We start from the raw sequence: 17,026 nt of genomic DNA, 5'->3' as shown, positions 1-17,026 counted from the left end.
ATATCACAAATCACATCACGTAATGAACGGGCAGATGATGCTTGTTCATGTGACTATTGCAAAGGGCAGTGTGACCCTTGTGTCCCCTCCGTTATTGGCCTTTATAGTGATACTTAAGGAGAAAGAGGGCCATGGTGGGTAATGGCGGAGCCGGGATCCTTCGCAGGTCTTGATGTGCTTATTTTTTTTTCAGGGTTCTTCCACAGGACAACTCCCCGTTATCAGCGCAGTGTGACAGAATCCATCCTGACACCCACGAGCAGGAGTCCAACCTTCTTCCAGGGTTTCCAAAAAAGAGATACCTTCTGGGCCATTTCCCCCAGCATCCCTCAGCCTTGCTCCCCTGCTTTCATCTTCTCCAAGTCTCCTCTGCCAGGCCCATCTCCAAAGGTGGATTCCTTACCATCATTTATCCCCCCTCCGATAACGGCTTCTCGAGTGACTCCGACACAAGTCATAGGAGGTCCTCCACCTTCTCACAGCTCCTACACCTCTCCCAGACCCAGCTCCAGTGATGCACCCTTCAGAGCTGAATATGTGACCATTAGTCCAGCGGGGCACAGCGCTGACACCCTGGTCACCAATGTACAGAAAAGACCCCACCGTGAAGAACGCCATAGTGGGGATGCTCCTGCCCGGTTAGGCCATTTGTACCGAGCTGAACTAGTGCCAGTGGATTCTCCAGCAACATCCTGTCCCGAGCAGCAGGAAGTCCCAAATAAAGCTGCAAAGTCTCCAACAAGTTTCACAGGCGAAAGACTGACCGCAATAAAGGCCACAGTGTCTGTGTCCTCTCCTGTGACAGAGATTGCATTCACTTATCCCTCACCGATCCCAGAGACAAGAATACCTGCATCTACACTGAATACACAGACAGCAGTATCCATACCTCCATCTGTTCTTCAGGGTATACCGTCAGTTACTCCATCTGCTGCAGAAGTTAAGACACCCTCTCCAACTGGACAGGTTTTGTCTTCTGCTTTGACCTCTCAAGATAGGACCTTAAACATCAATTCTCTCACTAATGAGAGCGCCCTGTCCACTGACTCATATGAACCCAAAATGTCTATTGGATCGACCTCACTGGTGTCTTTGTTAGCTCCAGTTCCCTACACTCCCTATTCATCTACTAGAGCCTCAGTCTTACCAGTATCTGCCCGCCCACTTATTGACAGTGTTCATGGGTATCAGCCACAAGGTCCACATGTCACAGAGGCTTTACCATTCTTCACTTCCATCCTGTCAGAAAGACTACCTAAACCTCAGCCTGGGGCAACTCAAACAGAAGCTCCACTAGTAGTCCCTGTGCCAATATTGGATTCCCTTCCTGTCTATAAGTCTCCTACACCTCAGCCCAGGTATGACCACATTGATCTTCCAGAATCTTTAACTCAATCTATGGTTCTTCCTGTGACAGTCTCATCAGACTATCAACCAAACCCCAATATTCCTCTACCATGTCCTTCCTCCACATCCTCCAGCCTTCCCAGCAGAAGCTCACCACAGTCTGAAGCAAGTCCTGATATTCCTCTACCATGGTCTTCTACATCCTCCAGCCTTCCCAGCAGGTACTCACCACAGTCTGAAGCAAGTCCTGATATTCTTCTACCATGGTCTTCTACATCCTCCAGCCTTCCCAGCAGAAGCTCACCACAGTCTGAACCAAGCCACGAAATTCTTCTACCGTGGTCTTCAATATCTTCCAGCCTTACCAGCAGAAGCTCCCCACAATCTGAACTGAGCACCAATATTACTCTACAATGTTATTTCTCCACATCTTCTAGCCTTCCCAGTAGCAGCTCACCACAATCTGAACTAAGCACCAATATTTCTCTACCATTGTGTTCTTCAATATCCTCCAGCCTTACCAGCAGAAGCTCCCCACAGTCTGAACTGAGCACTAATATTACTCTACCAAGTTCTTCCTCCACATCTTCCAGCCTGCCCAGTATTAGCTTACCACAATCTATACCAACCACGGATATTCCTCTACCATATTCTTCCACAGCTTCCAGCAGTTCAACGCAATCTGAAGTAAATGCTGATATTCCTCTACAATGGTCTTCTTCCACATCCTCCAGTGTTCCCAGCAAGGGCTTACCAAAGTCTGGATCCAGCAATAGTCAAACCAAAGTGTTGTCTCCTGATGAGAGTCAGCCCAATAACATCTTTAGTGACATTCTACTTCCAGATTCATTGTCAATATCTCTACCTATTGATTTTCAGTCCTCATCTGAATTACAACCAAGTCATATCCAAGTTGATAGTCCAGCCATAGGCTCTCAAACAGAATTTTTGTCGCTTGGCGAGTCTCAACTCAATGATCAAAATAGTGATCTTCAGTTGCTGAAATATCGTCCTGAATTTCTTTCTTGTGACATTGGATTCTCAGCTGAGTCGGACCCTAATAATATCCAAACAGATATTCTCATGACACAGTCTTCATCTTCAACCATTCCTAATAATATTTCAGCTGAAATTCAATCAAAGCCTTTACTTATATCTTCTGGATTTCAAGTAAGTAACATCCAGGATAACATTCCACTATTAGAGCCTCTGTCTTCATCATCTATCGAGTGCTCAACAGTTGCACACTCAAATAATATTGTAGCTGATAATCCATTACTAGAGCCCACACTGGGATCTTTAGGATCACAACTTAGAAGTATCCAACATGATATTCCATTAATGAAGCCTCTATTTGGATCTTCATCCTATCATCCTGAAAGCTCATCTGAACCTCCATTATTTAATATTCAAGATGAGAATGAGTCTTTACTGGAATCCCAATCATTTTTCTATGAAGGCTACTCTGGACCTGAACATTCAATATTAGCGCCTCCACCTGTATCTTCAGCTTTTCCATCAGAGAACTTAACCGAACCTCAATTAAGTAATATCCAAGTGGAGTCTTTAGCAGAACCAACCATTACCACCATCACGGACTCTACTGGACCTCAACTAAATGTCCAAGCTGATATTCCATTAATACAATCTTTATCTCGGACTCCGGCGGGCTTAACCAAATCTCCATTAATTAACTTCCAAGCTGAGCCTTCATGTAAACCCCCATCCATTACCACTGCAGTCTGTTCTGCACCTCAGCTAAATAGCCAAACTTATATTCCATTAATCGAACCTCTTTCTGTATCTTCATCCATTCCTCCTGGGAGCTTAGCCGACCCTCAATCAAATAATATCCAGTCTCAGTCTTTAGCTGAAGTCTCATCTATTACCAGCGAAGCTTACACTGGTCTTCAGCTAAATAAAGACGAAGCAGACGTCCCAGTAGTAGCGCCTTTCTCTGTTTCTTCAGTTCTTCCTATTGAGAAATCTTCTGGACCTCAGTCAAATAATATTGAAGCTGATTCTTTACCGGACTCCCCATTTCATTCCAGTGCCGACTCTCCTGGACTTCAGCTAAATAATGAACAAACTGAGCCTTTACCAGAATCACCACCTGTTACCAACGAAGGCTCTGCTGGATGTCAACTAAATATTGTCAATGGTGATACTGCCTTAGTGGAGGCTTCACTCTGTTCCCCACCCTTTCTCTCCAAGAGCTCAACAGAACCTCAGATTTATGGTATAACAGAACCTCAGATTTATGGTATGCCAGAATCCTCTACTTGTACCTCTACCAAGAGTCCGAGAGATCCTCATGTGAATACCATCCAAGCAGATATTCAATTATTGGAGTCGTCACCGGTTTTATTATTTGCCTCTGAACCTATCGCTCTGGCTCCAGAGTCTTCTCGTTTATCAATTCAAACCACGAGCTCATCTGAGTCTCATTCAAATGATGTTCTAGCTGACAATCCACTAACAGGGTCTTCACCCCCACCCACTGAACACTACTCTGAATCTCACCCCAATAGACGGCCAACTGACATACAACAAGCAGAAGTCTTACCCAGATCTGTACCTCAACCCATTGAGAACTACTCCAAATTTCAACGCAGTGATATCCAAACTGACATACAGCTAGAAGATATCTTACTTAGATCATCAATCCTACCAGCTGAGCACTACTCCGAATCTCAGCCCAACAGAGAGCAAATTGACATACAGCAAGCAGAAGTCTTGCCCAAATCTTCACCTCTACCTACTGAGGACTACTCCTACTATCAACCCAATGATAATCAAAATGATATACAGCTAGCAGAGCTCCTACCTATATCTGCATCCTTGCCCACTGAAGGTTCTTTTGAAACTCAGCTCAATAGTATACAAACTGACACACAGATAGAAGAGCTCCTACCTTTATCTTACGCTTTACCCCCTGAGGTTTCCTCTGAATCACAAACAATTATGCAAACTGATGTACAGCAAGCAGAGGTCTTACCTATACCTTTATCCATCCCAACAGAGGTTTCCTATGAATCTCAACCTAATGATATTCAAAGTGATATTCAGTTAGCAGAGCTCCTACCTAAATTCTCATCTTTATCAAATGAAGACAGCGCTATACCTCAATCCAATACTATACAAAGTGATATACAGCAAGCAGAGGTCATACTTCTAACTTCCTACATTCCCACAGAAAGTCCTGCGGCCCAGAATGATATCCAGCCTGATGTCTTAGGGCTCACTTTACCTCTTTCTACTGAAAGCTCAGCTGAGTGTCACATCATCCAAGTAGACATTCCAGTGCTAGAAGAATCATCTCCATCTTCTCTCTTGACCACCGTGCATTCCTCTGATTCACATGCCAGTAGTAACAGAAAAGATGATCAATCACCGGAGTCTATGGCAGCAGCTCCTTCTACTGAGAACTCACCAGAACCTCAGGAAAATGACAGTCTAGTACATGATTCTTCATCTGTCCCCATTGATGGTTTCTTGGAGCTTCAATTGAATAATGCTGAAGCTGACTTCCCGCCTCAAAAGCCTCCTCCGGCACCACCAACAGAAGCTCAACCCGACCATGTCCAAACGGGCCTTTCAGTGACTGAGTCTTCACCCATTATCACTGATGGCTCCCCTGAACCTTTACCACATAAGGTTCAGGAAGATACTCCATTAATAGAGACTTCTTTTCTGTCTTCACCTCCTTCCACTGGGAATATCCCTGACACCCAGCTATTTAACACTAATGAATATTGCACTCCATTACTCTGCATTCCAAGTGATGAATCGCTACCTTCTATTTTAACAAGTGAGGGAACACTAAAAGAATCGCCAACAGTGACTACCTGTCCTTTCAACAACACATCAGGCTCTGATTCTAAACCAAATGATGGACAGTCTCTACCCATCCCTCTTAAAGAAGCTTTCCACAATCAGTTTCAACCTCCTTGCCTCCCCTCTGAAAGCTCACCTGCATCGCCTACAAGAAGCTCCTTTCCCTTATCTGAAATTGTGTATGCCGAGAAAGTCGTTCTGGTAGAAGACCCTCACCCAGGAAGCCCCCCAGTTAATGGAAATTTGATTGCACTTGAGTCTGTGCCAACAATTAGTCCTGGTGAACTTGAGTCGAAGCCTATAAGCCATGTTATAAATATTGAGGAAGTCATAGCCATCCATGATGTGTTGTCTTCCAATAACATCACTGTAGATGAAGCTCCACCGTCTGACTCCAAACTTCTCCAGAAGCCACTCACCAGTAACTCTTCTGAAGCTCTACTTTGATCTGCAGATAGCACTTAGCCTGGACTTGGAGAATAATACAGGTAACCACTTTGTCATGGGCTTCTGAGGTCATTTGATTTATGTGTTCTTGTCCTACTGACACAAGACATCGGGGTCAACACTTTTTGGAAACATGACCTTAAGGACACTATATTGTTAGGTGCAGGTTTCTTACAAATATCCTGTTTCTCTCCTTCCTCGGTTTCTTGCTTTCTTTCTATTTCTCCTGCACCCAGTCAGATCGTGCACTATAGTTAGAAAATGATCATCGGTAGGATGGCGACGGGTTATGTGGAATAGTACTGACTGGTGATTTATCTTTTATTACAGATTTTCGTGACTTAGGTGACAATGTCCAGTGTAAGAATAAGCTCCATGTATTATTTGTCTGTGACATGGTGTTATCACCAATGAAGGAGATGCCTTAAGTAACAAACAACATGAAAACCTCTCCGAATCACTTCCCCTATCGCGTCACCTCTAGCTGCTTAGCTTTCGCAAGCCAAGAAGACATTTCCAGTCACTGAACACCCATCAACCTACTAAATATCCTAATTGGGCACTCATCATGAAACAGAAGACACCTTCAGAAATTGTCACATATTAATCAAGGACAGGCTTGCAGTCACTGAGCACCCATGCACCAAGAAGACACCTACCATCCTTTGGATTCATCGAAGAAGACACCTACAGTCCTTCAGATCCGTCCACAAAAAGACACCTACAGTCCTTCAGATCCATCAGTCATGAAGATGCCTCTAGTTAATGACCGCCATAAAAAAGATGGTATTTCCATAATAGATACCCATCAATCAGGACATTTCTGGTTGTTAATATCCATTAACCAAGAGATCTCCAAAAAAAAAAAACATCTTCACTACCTGGGACCTCATGAATCAGTAGACATCTTTACTCACCGAGTACCCATCAACTAAAAAGACCCTTCCAGACATAGACATTCATCAATCAAAAATATAGCTCCAGTTTTTAGGAACTAATCAATCACGATACTTGATGTTATTGATATCCATCAACCAAGAAAAGATCTCATTTTTTATCACCTTTTAACCAAGAAGACACCTTTAGTCATAGACACCTGCAGTCACCAATTACACAGCCAGAAGATGCCTCCGATTTATGTTCACGTCTTAGACATTTCTATTCATTTACTCCCATCAAGTCGATGATGATGCGTGCTCCTCACGTCTTACACTCTGGAGGGTTGAGCCTACCACAAGTGCATGCGTGTGTATTCGGGACTTAATATCACATCACAAAGCAGGACCCTCCACCATCAACATCTTGCTCTGCACCCGCATCATCTTCAATTTGTAGTGTCTTTTTATCATGTGTTAACGGCACCATCACACGGTCACCTGATAAGGAGCTGGCACCATAACATGGCTGCATGAAGGAGTTGGCACTATGATGGCAGAATCACATGATCAGGATCTGGCACTATCACTGTCACGTTATGAGGGAATGGCACATCTCAAAGTTACATGATAAAAGGCTTGGCACCATCAGTGTCACATAATGAAGAGATGGCACTACCACATAAGTACGTGGTACTATCACGGTCACGTTTTGATGAGATGGCACATCACAGGATGAGGGCATGGCACGGTCACACGATGGGTTGGCACGGTCAGTTACATGATGATAAGTTTGCACTGTCACAATAAGATGATCGGATCGCACAGTCACATGATGATGGCTTGTCATGGTCAAAGGATGAGAATTTGGCATGTGATGAGGGGATGGCACAGTGAAGGAAAGGCACAGTGAGGATTAGATGGCACTCATCGGATGGGGGGGATGGCATGGTCACAGTATGAGGAGATGGCACTGATCGGATGGGGGGATGGCATGGTCACAGTATGAGGAGGTGGCAGTTATAGGCTGAGGGAATGGCATGGTCACAGTATGAGGTGGCACAGTTATAGGCTGAGGGGATGGCATGGTCACAGTATGAGATGGCACTGATCGGATGGGGGGGATGGCACGGTGACAGGATGAGATGGCACTGATCGGATGGGGGGATGGCACGGTGACAGGATGAGGAGATGGCACTGATCAGATGGGGGGATGGCACGGTGACAGGATGAGGAGATGGCACTGATCGGATGGGGGGATGGCATGGTCACAGTATGAGGAGGTGGCACTGATCAGATGGGGGATGGCACGGTGACAGGATGAGGAGATGGCACTGATCGGATGGGGGGATGGCATGGTCACAGTATGAGGTAGCACAGTTATAGGCTGAGGGGATGGCATGGTCACAGTATGAGGAGGTGGCACAGTTATAGGCTGAGGGGATGGCATGGTCACAGTATGAGGAGGTGGCACAGTTATAGGCTATGGGGATGGCATGGTCACAGTATGAGGAGGTGGCAGTTATAGGCTGAGGGGATGGCACAGCTATAGGCTGAGGGGATGGCATGGTCACAGTATGAGGGGGTGGCACAGTTATAGGCTGAGGGGATGGCATGGTCACAGTATGAGGGGGTGGCACAGCTATAGGCTGAGGACATGGCAGTGATGGTCTGAGGAGATACATGATTACAAGCTGAGAGGATGGCATGGTCACAGGATGAGGAGATGGCACATCACAGGATGAGGGCATGGCATGGACAGTTACATGAAGATAAGCTTGCACTGTCACAATAAGATGATCGGATGGCAGTCGCATGATGATGGCTTGTCATGGTCACAGGATGAGGAGTTGGCACGGTCAAAGGATGAGAACTTGGCATGTGATGAGGGGATGGCACAGTGAGGGGAAGGCATGGTGACAGGATGAGATGGCACTGATCAGCTGGGGGGGATGGCACAGTGATAGGTTGAGGGGATGGCACGGTCACAAGATGAGGAGATGGTACAGTGGTAGGCTGAGGGGATGCCATGGTTACTTGTATGGTGTGGCTGGTTCACACCAAGATTTGTGGATGTTTTGCGGAGCTGCTTCTGGGATAAGTTCTCTGGAGACCAAACGTTCTATGTCACACATATATATATATATATTCTATCACTAATCTTGTATAATCTGCCGGTAGAGATGAATAAATGCACAGTGTGGTATCACTCTGATGCTCGGCTGACTGCAGTGTTCTTGGATGATTGATGTGTGGACCTCAATGTCCTCGATCTCTACCATATCCACATTTGTGATTGTAGCATTGCCGCCAGTTCTGGGGAGGACCTCAGAAATGATGAAGGACAAACCGAGGAAGCCTGAGGGCATTGAGGCATCCAGGGAGATGAGAGGAAGTGATTCTTCATAATGGAAAAGTGTGAGCGAATCACAGCAGCAATACAAGGGGGTGCTGTGCCACTAGTGCCGATATCTACAGCGGCGGCCGAAAACAAAGAATCTACATGAGCTGCACGTTCGCCATTTATTGACATATAATACTCTGTTAGTAGATATTTGGTTAGGCTGCTTCCTTGATAAAGCTTGTATCCCACCAAGAACCCAGTATGACCATGATCGGTACAGTCCCCCAATATGCCGCACCAAAATGCTCAGTATGGGCTAGGACGGTTACAGGCCTCACACCACGCTCGTAGGACGGTTACAGGCCTCATACCACGCTCGATGCTGCAGGAGGAGGAGACGGCTCCGGGCCTCATGACTCCATCATGGTGCAGAATTCATGATCATACAGGGGATACGGAAAGTATTCAGGCCCCTTTAAATTTTTCACTCTTTGTTTCATTGCTGCCATTTGGTAAATTAAAAAAAGTTCATTTTTCCTTAGTAATGTGCGCTCTGCACCCCATCTTGTCTGAAAAAAAACAGAAATGTAGAAATTTTTGCAAATTAAAGAAAAACGGAAATATCACATGATCATAAGTATTCAGCCCCTTTGCTCAGCATTGAGTTAAAGCACCTGTTGAGCTAGTACAGCCATGAGTCTTCTTGGGAATGATGCAACAAGTTTTTCACCCCTGTTTTTGGGGATCCTCTGCCATTCTTCCTTGCATATAGATGCTCAATTGGGTTTAGATCAGGGCTCTGGCTGGGCCAGTCAAGAATGGTCACAGAGTTGTTCTGAAGCCACTCCTTTGTTATTTTAGCTGTGTGCTTAGAGTCATTGTCTTGCTGGAGGGTGAACCTTCGGCCAAGTCTGAGGTCCAGAGCACTCTGGAAGAGGTTTCCATCCAGGATATCTCTGTACTTGGCCACATTCATGTTTCCTTCAATAGCAACCAGTCGTCCTGTTCCTGCAGCTGAAAAACACCCACATAGCATGACGCTGACACCACCATGCTTCACTGTAGGGATTGTATTGGGCAGGTGATGAGCAGTGCCTGGTTTTCTCCACACATACAGCTTAGAATTATCACCAAAAAGTTCTATCTTCATCTCATCAGACCAGAGAATCTTATTTCTCATAGGCTGGGGGTCCTTTGTGTTTTTTAGCAAACTCTATGCTGGCTTTCATATGTCTGGCACTGAGGAGAGGCTTCAGTTGGGCCACTCTGCCATAAAGGCCCGACTGGTGGAGGGCTGCAGTGATAGTTGACTTTGTGGAACTTTCTCCCATCTCCCTACTGCATCTGTGGAGCTCAGCCACAGTAATCTTGTGGTTCTCTCTTTACCTCTCTCACCATGGCTCTCCTCCCACGATTGCTAAGTTTGGCTGGACGGCCAGGTCTAGGAAGACTTCTGCTGGCCCCAAATTTCTCCCATTTAAAGATTATGGAGGCCACCGTGCTCTTAAGAACCTTGATTACTGCAGGAATTCTTTTGTAACCTTGGCCAGATCTGTGCCTTGCCACAATTCTGTCTCTGAGCTCCTTGGCCAGTTCCTTTGGCCTCATGATTCTCATTTGGTCTGACATGCACTGTGAGGTCTTATATAGACAGGTGTGCGCCTTTACAAATCAAGTCCTATCAGTGTAATTACACACGGCTGGACTCCAATGAAGGAGTAGAACCATCTCAAGGACGATCACAAGGAGATGGACAGCATGTGACTTAAATATGAGTGTCTGAGTAAAGGGTCTGAATACTTATGACCATGGGAGATTTCAGGTATTCTTTTTCTTAATAAATTTGCAAACATTTCTACATTTCTGTTTTTTTTCAGTCAAGATGGGATGCAGAGTGCACATTAATGAGAAAAAAATGAACTTTTTTGAATTTACCAAATGGCTGCAATGAAACAGAGTGAAAAATTTAAAGTAGTCTGAATACTTTTCGTACCCACTGTACCAAGCTCCCTGCAGTAGGAGTGGACTGCCTCGGGCCTCATACCAAGCTCCCTGCAGTACAAGGCGACAACACCGGGCCTCGCTCCCTGCAGTACGAGGCTATAACAACGGGCCTCTCCCTGCAGTAGGAGGGGACGGCTCCGAATCTCATAGCAAGCTCCCTGCATTATGAAGCGACAACATCGGGTCTCTATCCCTGCAGTAGGAGGGGACGGCTCCATGCCTCATGCCAAGCTCCCTGCAGTAGGAGGCGACAACACCAGGCCTCTCTCCCTGCAATAGGAGGGGATGGCTATGGGATCCCTGCAGTAGGAGGGGACGGCTCCGGGCCTCATATCAAGCTCCCTGCAGTACGAGGCGACAACAATGGGCCTCAATCTCTTCAGTAGGAGGGGACGGCTACCGTGCCTCATACCAAGATCCCGGCAGTAGGTGTTCATTCTATGATCAAGCCGCTCTCTCTACAGTAGCAGGCAACAACACCGGGCCTCCTTCCCTGAAGTAGGAGGGGACGGCTCTGAACGTCTCGCTGCAGTAGGAGGTGATGGCTACTGGTCTCGTACCAAGCTCCCTGAAGTAGGAGGTGACAACATCGGGATTATATCCCTGCAGTAGTGGGCGACGGGTCTGGGCCTCATATCTCCCTCCGGTCATACATATAAGGAATATAAATAAGGAGCATGCTGTAGTGTGTTGCTCTAGGTCTTCTAGGGTCAGGCACATCAGATCGTAGTGTGGCCCTGTTGTGGAGCAATGTATGGAAACATCTGAAGTCCACTCGTATTTCTATATTGCACGGCCTGGCACCAGCAGCCAGGTTTCATAGTATGGCACAGGAAATGTTCTTACATGTCTCCCATGGTCATTGACTGAGACTGGTGTGAGTCGTGGAAACAGCAGTGGTGCGCACAGACACCATGTTAATCTCATTCATGCTTAGTATACATCAGAAGCAATAAAATCCCGACCTCAACCAAGGAGAAGGGGGCAGCTACACCCAATTCAGGAGTTCCCAGGTCACTCCGGCAGCAATGAAGACGTTAGACATGGAGGCATCTGGCCTCTCTTCTCCTACAGTTCTTGGGTTTGTTCGTAGACAGCTCACACTTGACTTTGAAGCCAATTTCGGGGGTCTAGTTTGGTTTTCAGGCTCTTAATGTTCTTGCGGGTGGGACACCCTCTTTCTGTGTCGGGCGTGCTGCTACCACTGCTGCTACTACTGTTTCTTGCCTCTGTACGAGGACTTTTATCCCTGCTGGCTCCATGAGCAGCTGGACTCTCGGTCAATCTTAGGCCACGGTTCTTCAGGGTCGTTAGTTTGGCATCGAGGGAAAGTGTTCGAGGTCGGTGTTTGGAAGTCTGGCTTGGAGGACTGTCACAGTCAGAGGAAGAAGAGCATGTTGTACGTCCAGGGGAAGGACTGTGGAAGAAAGATGTCCACGGTGGGGGATCTATACCCCTTTCAAGTTCAAACTCCTTCATCCTCTGGGAAAGCAAGTCAGGAATCGGACCCAGGCCCTCAATAGCTGCAAGAGCAGAAGGACAAGGTTAGTAAAAATATCCCAGCAAGAAGATGGTGAGGACAAACCTACAAGACCAACATGACCTAGGTGGCCATGGACATCTCTTTATATCCAGTCCAACCCATCACAGGAGGAAACTTAGTAACTACAGTCCATGATCAAGGGGAGGAAAAATTCAGGACTCTGTCTCGACTTCCTCAGCCATTGACTTTGCCCATGAGACTAATGATCCCACGGCACCCTCACTGTACTCTCATGATGCCCATTAGGGGCCACACATGCAGGGAATCTCGAGCTACAAACCTTTCAGTGTAATAGGTGCACAGTAGTGATCGGATTTCAGCAGACACTACATTATCCTGCAGGAGCAGCCCCTCATCACTGGGTGCAGGGGCAGCAGAGAGTGCTGAGCAGAGGAATGGCAGGGACAGAGGAGGGAGAGCGCCATGCAAGGCATGCAGAGACAAGAGAGAGAGTGTTACTCTGAAGGTGAAATATAGACAAGGTTAGTCACAGAGCAGATAGCATGACATCAGCAATCACGTCAGTGTATACTATGAAAGGGAGGAACACCTACATCCACTTCTCAGACCACTCATATCCTTGTATCACAAGACCCCTCACCTTGCACTTCAGTGTTATGTCCGCAAGTACTCACCCATCTCATGATAGAGGGAGCCCTGTTTGGTGAGGGCGACTGCTGATCTCTTGGGTGGAGGGGTTTCTATTTTCATCAAGTCATCGCAGCACTGCTTCCACTGACCTGAAGAAGACGAGCAGGAGACCTCAGCGCATCGCAGCTGCCGACCTCAGACGGGGAAGGAGAGAAGGAACGGAAAAAGGGAAATGGGAGCAGAGAAAGAGACTAAAGGAGCCGAGAAAGGGCAAAGAAGGAGACTAAAGGAGCCGAGAAAAGGACAAAATCATCTACAGAAGGAACCGATTAAGAGACATAAAAAGGAGGAAGAACAGAAAGAGTAGAAGGAACAGAGAAAGAGCAAAAAGTAATGGAGGATCGGAGAAAGACAAGAGGAGCTGTGAAAGTGCACAGAAAAAGAGAAAGGAAAGAAAAAGTGGAGAAAGGACAGAAAAAGAGGGACAGAATCATCTGACAAAGAGATACAAGGAGCTGAGAAAGAAATAGAAGGAGCCGAGAAAGGACAGGACAAGAGGAGAAAGAACAGAAGGAGCAGAGAAAAAGAAGGAGCTGAGAAAGAGATAAAATGTCTCGACTTCCTCAGCGTCCCTTAGATACCCAATGTGTACCTTAGTTACCAGCTGATCGCTGGTCTCCCGCCTGTCACACGCAGCGATGCGTGCTGGCCAGCGGGAGACCAGCAGTCAGAAATGTCCAGGGCTTTCCTACAGCGATCAGCGATACCAGAAGGTGGGCCGGTCGCTGATCACTGTCACACACAGCGATCTCGCTGGTGAGATCGCTGTTGTGTCACAAAACTTATGACTAAGCTTACCCTGTTCACCAGATAACTTCTGATGGTGAAGATACCGGGGCCATGTACCTTGCCTTAGCTCCTGAATTCGCCCTCGGTCTTTACCCTTCCCCCACCCAGGGAAGATGGGAGTAGTAGTTTACTGTAATACACCAACTAGAGTAACAAGGTAATACAAACAGAGATAACGGAAAATACTAATGATACAAATATACTCACACTAACAACAGAGGTAAACACCAGGGAGTAGAGAATGGGGTAAAACCAAAGTAGGAGAAAGTGGGCAATTAGCACACAACCAAAACCTCTTAACAGTCTCAGATAAATCCACCAAACGCCTTCTCAAACAGTAACGTACTACCATCTCCTAACCATGCAGCATGGAGATAGCTCTGGCAATGAGTGCTTGCCAGGGCCCTGAATATATAGGGGAGGGGAGTAGCCAACAGTGAACAGCTGAGAGTCTTAATGCAGGAAAGCTCCCAGAGCTCTCAACTGAGCAGATTAACCTCTGCACTGCAAAAAGAAACCTGCACCGTTTAATATGAAGGTGAAGTGCTACTAAATAGAGCAGGAGTAGGAGAAATCAGATGCTGCAGTCTTTTGGCTCCTCTCTGCTGTGTTAAACCTGTAACTCAAGGAGCAGAGAAATTGACAGAATCATTGAAAAATATACAGAAGGAGCCGAGAAAGGGACAAAAGGAGAGGAGGAAGAATAGAAAGTGAGGAGGAATCACAGAAAAATAGGAGAAAAGACGGGGACGGGACAGAAGCAGCCAAGAATAGGACAGAAACAGGAGAAAGGACAGAAAAAGAGAAGAGAGAACATAAGGACTCTGCAAAAACGCTTAGTTTCTCTTATTCATTCTTGTCTGGACTATTGTAACTCTCTTCTAAATCGGTCTCCCTCTTACCAAACTCTCCCCCCTCCAATCTGTCTTGAATGCTGAAGCCAGGATCATATTCCTCTCCAATAGTTACACCAATGCCTCTACCTTGTGCCAGTCATTACACTGGTTACCTATCCACTCCAGAATTCAGTATAAACTTATTACCCTCACCCACAAAGCACTCCATGGCTCAGCACCACCCTACATCTCCTCCCTCGCCTCAGCCTACCACCCCTACCAGTGCCCTCCGTTCTGCTAATGACCTGAGGTTAACATCCTCAATAATCAGAACCTCCCACTCCCATCTCCAAGACTTTTCATGTGCTGCACCAATTCTTTGGAATGCACTACCCAGGTCTATACGATAAATCCCCAAAGAGACCAAAGGAGCAGAGAGAGAGGCAGTAGGAGGGGATAAAGAGATGGAAGGAGCTGATCGAGACGGAAGAGCCCAGAAAGGGACAGGAAGAGCTGAAAATGGCCCCAAAGGAGATAAAGGACTGAAAGAGAAGGGACACAAAGAGAGGATGAAGTGGAGGAAAAAGGACAAAGAGGAGGAGGAACGGTAATAGGATAAAGGACAGAGTGGAGGATGGACCAAAAAAGGAAGAATGGAAAGAAAACAAATAGAGGTAAGGATAGAAAGACAAGAAAAAGGGAAAGCATGGAAGAGGGATGAAAAAGTAAAGGTTGAACTAGAAAGATAGAAAGACGGGAAAAAAAGGAATGACAAAAAAAGCAAAAACAGAATTAAGAAGAGAATGGAGAAGGGGCAAAGGGAAGAAAGCAGAAACAGCATATAAAGAGAGTGGAGAGTACAGAAAGAGAGAGAAATGAGAGACAGAGGAAGAGAAAATGAAGGCTCAAAGGAAAGACAGAAAACAGAAAAACTTATGAAAGGATAGAAAGAGAAGGAAGCACAAAAATCAAAGGAAAGATAGAAAGACAAACAACGGAAAAAGAGGAGAAAGGAAGAATGGACAAAAAGGGGAGAGGAGGGAGGAGAAAAAAAAGGAGAAAAGAAAGGGAAATAAAGAATCAGAGAAAGATAGAAAAAAGAAAACAGAAAGAGAGGAGGAAGGATAGAAAGGGAGAAGGAAATACAGGAGAGGAGGGAGAGGGGAGAAAGTAGGAAAGATAAGCAGGAAAAAAGGGAGGAAAAACAGAAAAAAAGTAGGAAGGACAAAGAGGAGGAAAGTCAGAAAGAGAGGAAGACAAAGAGAAGAGGAAGGAGAGAGAAAATTACGAAAATAGAGGAAAAAGGATAAAATGAAAAGCGAGGGACACAGAGGAGGAGGTAGGACAGAAAAGAGGAAGGACAGAAAAAGCTGAAGCAGGACAAAGGGAAGAACAGAAAAAGGAGGAAAATCAGAAAGAGAAAATGAAAGAAAGATAAAAGGAAAGAAAAAAAGGAAATAGAGAGAAAGAGGAGAAAATGAGAAAGAGGAGAAAATAGGAAACAGTGAAAGACAGAGACGAGGAAGGACAGAGGAAAGAGTACAAAAAAAAAAGATTGGAGGAAGAACAAAAAGTATTGAGGAAGGACATAGCGAAGAATGGAAAAATAAGAGTGAGGACTGGAGAAACCAGCCAACAAGAAGAGCGAGAGGGAAAGCAGAGCACAGGCCAGACAGAAGGAAAGGCAACTAAAAGGAAAGCGGAAAGGAGCAAGATCATCGCTCCGAAAGGAGAACACATCAGTGAATCACAGGGATTACAGGCAGAGGAAGAGGGGAACGGAATCTGGAACCATTGGTAGGCCGGAACACACATACTCATGTCATAGAAGTGCTGCCAGAAGGCCTCCATCCAGCGGCGCAGATCATCCCGACTCTCAGCTCTGGCGGTGTGAGTCACCTCCTCACATCCATAGCGGTTACTGATAGACAGAGTGTGAGACAGATTCTGACTGTCACGATCCGAACAGCGGATCCTGGTCTCCTAAAGACAAGAGCAGAACGCATCAATGCCGCTAGTGTCCCCATACATGCCACCGGGACTATGACAGCCCTTGTATGTCACACCTGTAATTCAGACACTCCGCTGTGTAATATCATATGTGTAATAGAGACACTGCCCCATGTAATATCACACGTGTAATTTCAGACACCCCCCGTTGGCTAATATCACACATGTCATACAGACACTCCGCTGTGTAATATCACTCCTGTAATTCAGACACTCTTCCTGTGTAATATTACACGCATAATACAGACACTCCGCTGTGTGATATCATGCGTCTAATAGAGACACTGCCCCATGTAATATCACGTGTAATTTCAGACACCCCCCGTTGGCTAATATCACACAT

General features: G+C 46.1%; 2 protein-coding genes across 10 annotated transcripts in view; one reads left to right on the top strand and one right to left on the bottom strand.

The window, feature by feature from the left end:
* Positions 1–8,721, top strand: part of LOC141075683 (uncharacterized) — a 95,476-nt gene extending 86,755 nt beyond the window's left edge. Inside the window, exons 11-13 of one of the 5 annotated variants that reach the window (XR_012227317.1) lie at positions 194–5,672; positions 5,962–7,519; positions 7,563–8,721. Coding sequence is in view for 1 of the 5 variants with exons in the window: in XM_073562791.1 (XP_073418892.1) it covers positions 194–5,631 (5,438 nt within the window). In the remaining 4 variants the exon portion in view is untranslated. Of the gene's footprint in view, positions 1–193; positions 5,673–5,961 lie in introns of all 5 variants that reach the window. The other 4 variants (XR_012227320.1, XR_012227318.1, XR_012227319.1 and 1 more) reach the window with 4 other exon arrangements.
* Positions 8,722–9,015: 294 nt separating this feature from the next.
* The window catches only part of RTKN (rhotekin), a 91,663-nt gene continuing 83,652 nt past the window's right edge, over positions 9,016–17,026 (bottom strand). For 2 of the 5 annotated variants that reach the window (XM_073562796.1, XM_073562794.1), the window contains exons 10-13: positions 16,491–16,656; positions 13,033–13,137; positions 12,678–12,780; positions 12,265–12,377 (exon numbers count right to left, since the gene is read on the bottom strand). In XM_073562796.1, the coding sequence (XP_073418897.1) occupies positions 12,371–12,377; positions 12,678–12,780; positions 13,033–13,137; positions 16,491–16,656 (381 nt within the window). In that variant the 3' untranslated portion in view covers positions 12,265–12,370. The other 3 variants (XM_073562793.1, XM_073562792.1, XM_073562795.1) reach the window with 2 other exon arrangements.

The sequence above is a fragment of the Dendrobates tinctorius genome, unplaced genomic scaffold, assembly GCF_039654945.1.
Source record: "Dendrobates tinctorius isolate UK_male_01 unplaced genomic scaffold, ASM3965494v1 ptg000367l, whole genome shotgun sequence".
In the NCBI taxonomy this organism is placed as follows: domain Eukaryota; kingdom Metazoa; phylum Chordata; class Amphibia; order Anura; family Dendrobatidae; genus Dendrobates; species Dendrobates tinctorius.
Note: the sequence above shows the minus strand (reverse complement) of the source record. Positions and strands in the feature narration are given on the sequence as shown.